The 1,297-nt window shown below is 61.7% G+C and overlaps 1 protein-coding gene across 1 annotated transcript; it reads right to left on the reverse strand.

The window, feature by feature from the left end:
- Nucleotides 1–515: 515 nt before the first annotated feature.
- On the reverse strand, nt 516–779 carry LOC104277813 (violet-sensitive opsin-like; the record flags this gene model as incomplete). The annotated part of the gene is made up of 1 exon (XM_009874572.1): nt 516–779. A coding segment is annotated over one exon (264 nt), but the record flags the coding sequence as incomplete, so codon positions are not given.
- Nucleotides 780–1,297: the final 518 nt, after the last annotated feature.

A 1,297-nucleotide genomic window follows, 5' to 3' on the forward strand; every position in this document is an offset into this window, starting at 1 on the left:
CTGGGGCACTCCTGGGTGTTGCCATCGCCCGAGCTTCCTCAGACGTCCCCATCACCCGTGTGTCCTGGGATGTCCCCACGACCTGGGTGTCCCAGGATGTCCCCATGGCCTGGATGTCCCCATGACCTGGGTGTCTCAGGATGTCCCCATGACCTGGGTGTCCTGGGATGTCTCCCTCACCCCCATGTCCTGGGATGTCCTCAACACCCCCATGTTCTGGGATGTCCCCATCACCTGTGTGTCCCTGAATGTCCCCATGACTTGGCTGTCCCCATGACCTGGGTGTCCCAAGGTATCCCCATGGCCTGGATGTCCCCATGACCTGAGATGTCTCCATCAACCCCACGTCCTGGGATGTCCCCATCACCCGGGTGTCCCTGCATGTCCCCATCACCCTGGTGTCCCCATCACCCTGGCATCCCCAGATGTCCCCATCACCCTGCCGTCCCCAGATGTCCCCATCACCCGGGTGTCCCTGGATGTCCCCATCACCCTGGCATCCCCAGACATCCCCATCACGCGGGTGTCCCCGGGGGCACCTGTTTGTTCATGAAGCAGTAGATGATGGGGTTGTAGACGCAGGCGCTCTTGGAGAAGAAGGCAGGGATGGTGACCAGGCGCAGGTCGATGCCGTGGTCCCGGTTGTTCACCATATACATGGCCAGGGCGGCGTAGGGCACGTAGCAGAAGCAGAAGGAGCCCACCATCACCACCACCATGCGCGACACCTCCCGCTCCGCCTTCTGCGTGGTGGCCGACTCCTGCTGCTGCGCGGCCACCTGCGCCGGGACACGCGTCACGGGGAGGGAAACGCAGCCCGGCCCAGCCCCCTGGCCCTCTCCTGCCCTCCTGGCCCTGTCCTCCCGCCAGAGCAGCCCCACACCCAGCCCTCCTGCTCTCCATCACGTCATCCTTCCATCCCTCCCTCTCTCCTTCCCTCCATCTTTCCATCCTTCCATCCCTCCTTTGCTCCTTCCCTCCTCTCCTTCCCTGCTCTCCATCCTTCCTTCCCTCCATCCCTCCTTCTCTCTATTCCTCCGTCTCTCCACCCTCCTTTTCTCCTTCTCTCCATCCCTCCTACTCTTCATTGCTTCTTCCCTGCATCCCTCCTTCCCTCCTCTCCTTCCTTCTCTCTATCTCTCCTCCTTTCCACCTGTCCACCCCGTCACGCCTCCTTCTCTTCCCTCCTCTCCATCCCTCTACCTCTTCTTCTCTCCTTGCGTCCTTTCCTCCATCCCTCCTTCCTTCCTTTCCTCCATCACTCCAACCCTCTACCACTCCTCTCCATCCCTCCATC

The sequence above is a fragment of the Apaloderma vittatum genome, unplaced genomic scaffold, assembly GCF_000703405.1.
Source record: "Apaloderma vittatum isolate BGI_N311 unplaced genomic scaffold, ASM70340v1 scaffold41128, whole genome shotgun sequence".
Classification (NCBI taxonomy): domain Eukaryota; kingdom Metazoa; phylum Chordata; class Aves; order Trogoniformes; family Trogonidae; genus Apaloderma; species Apaloderma vittatum.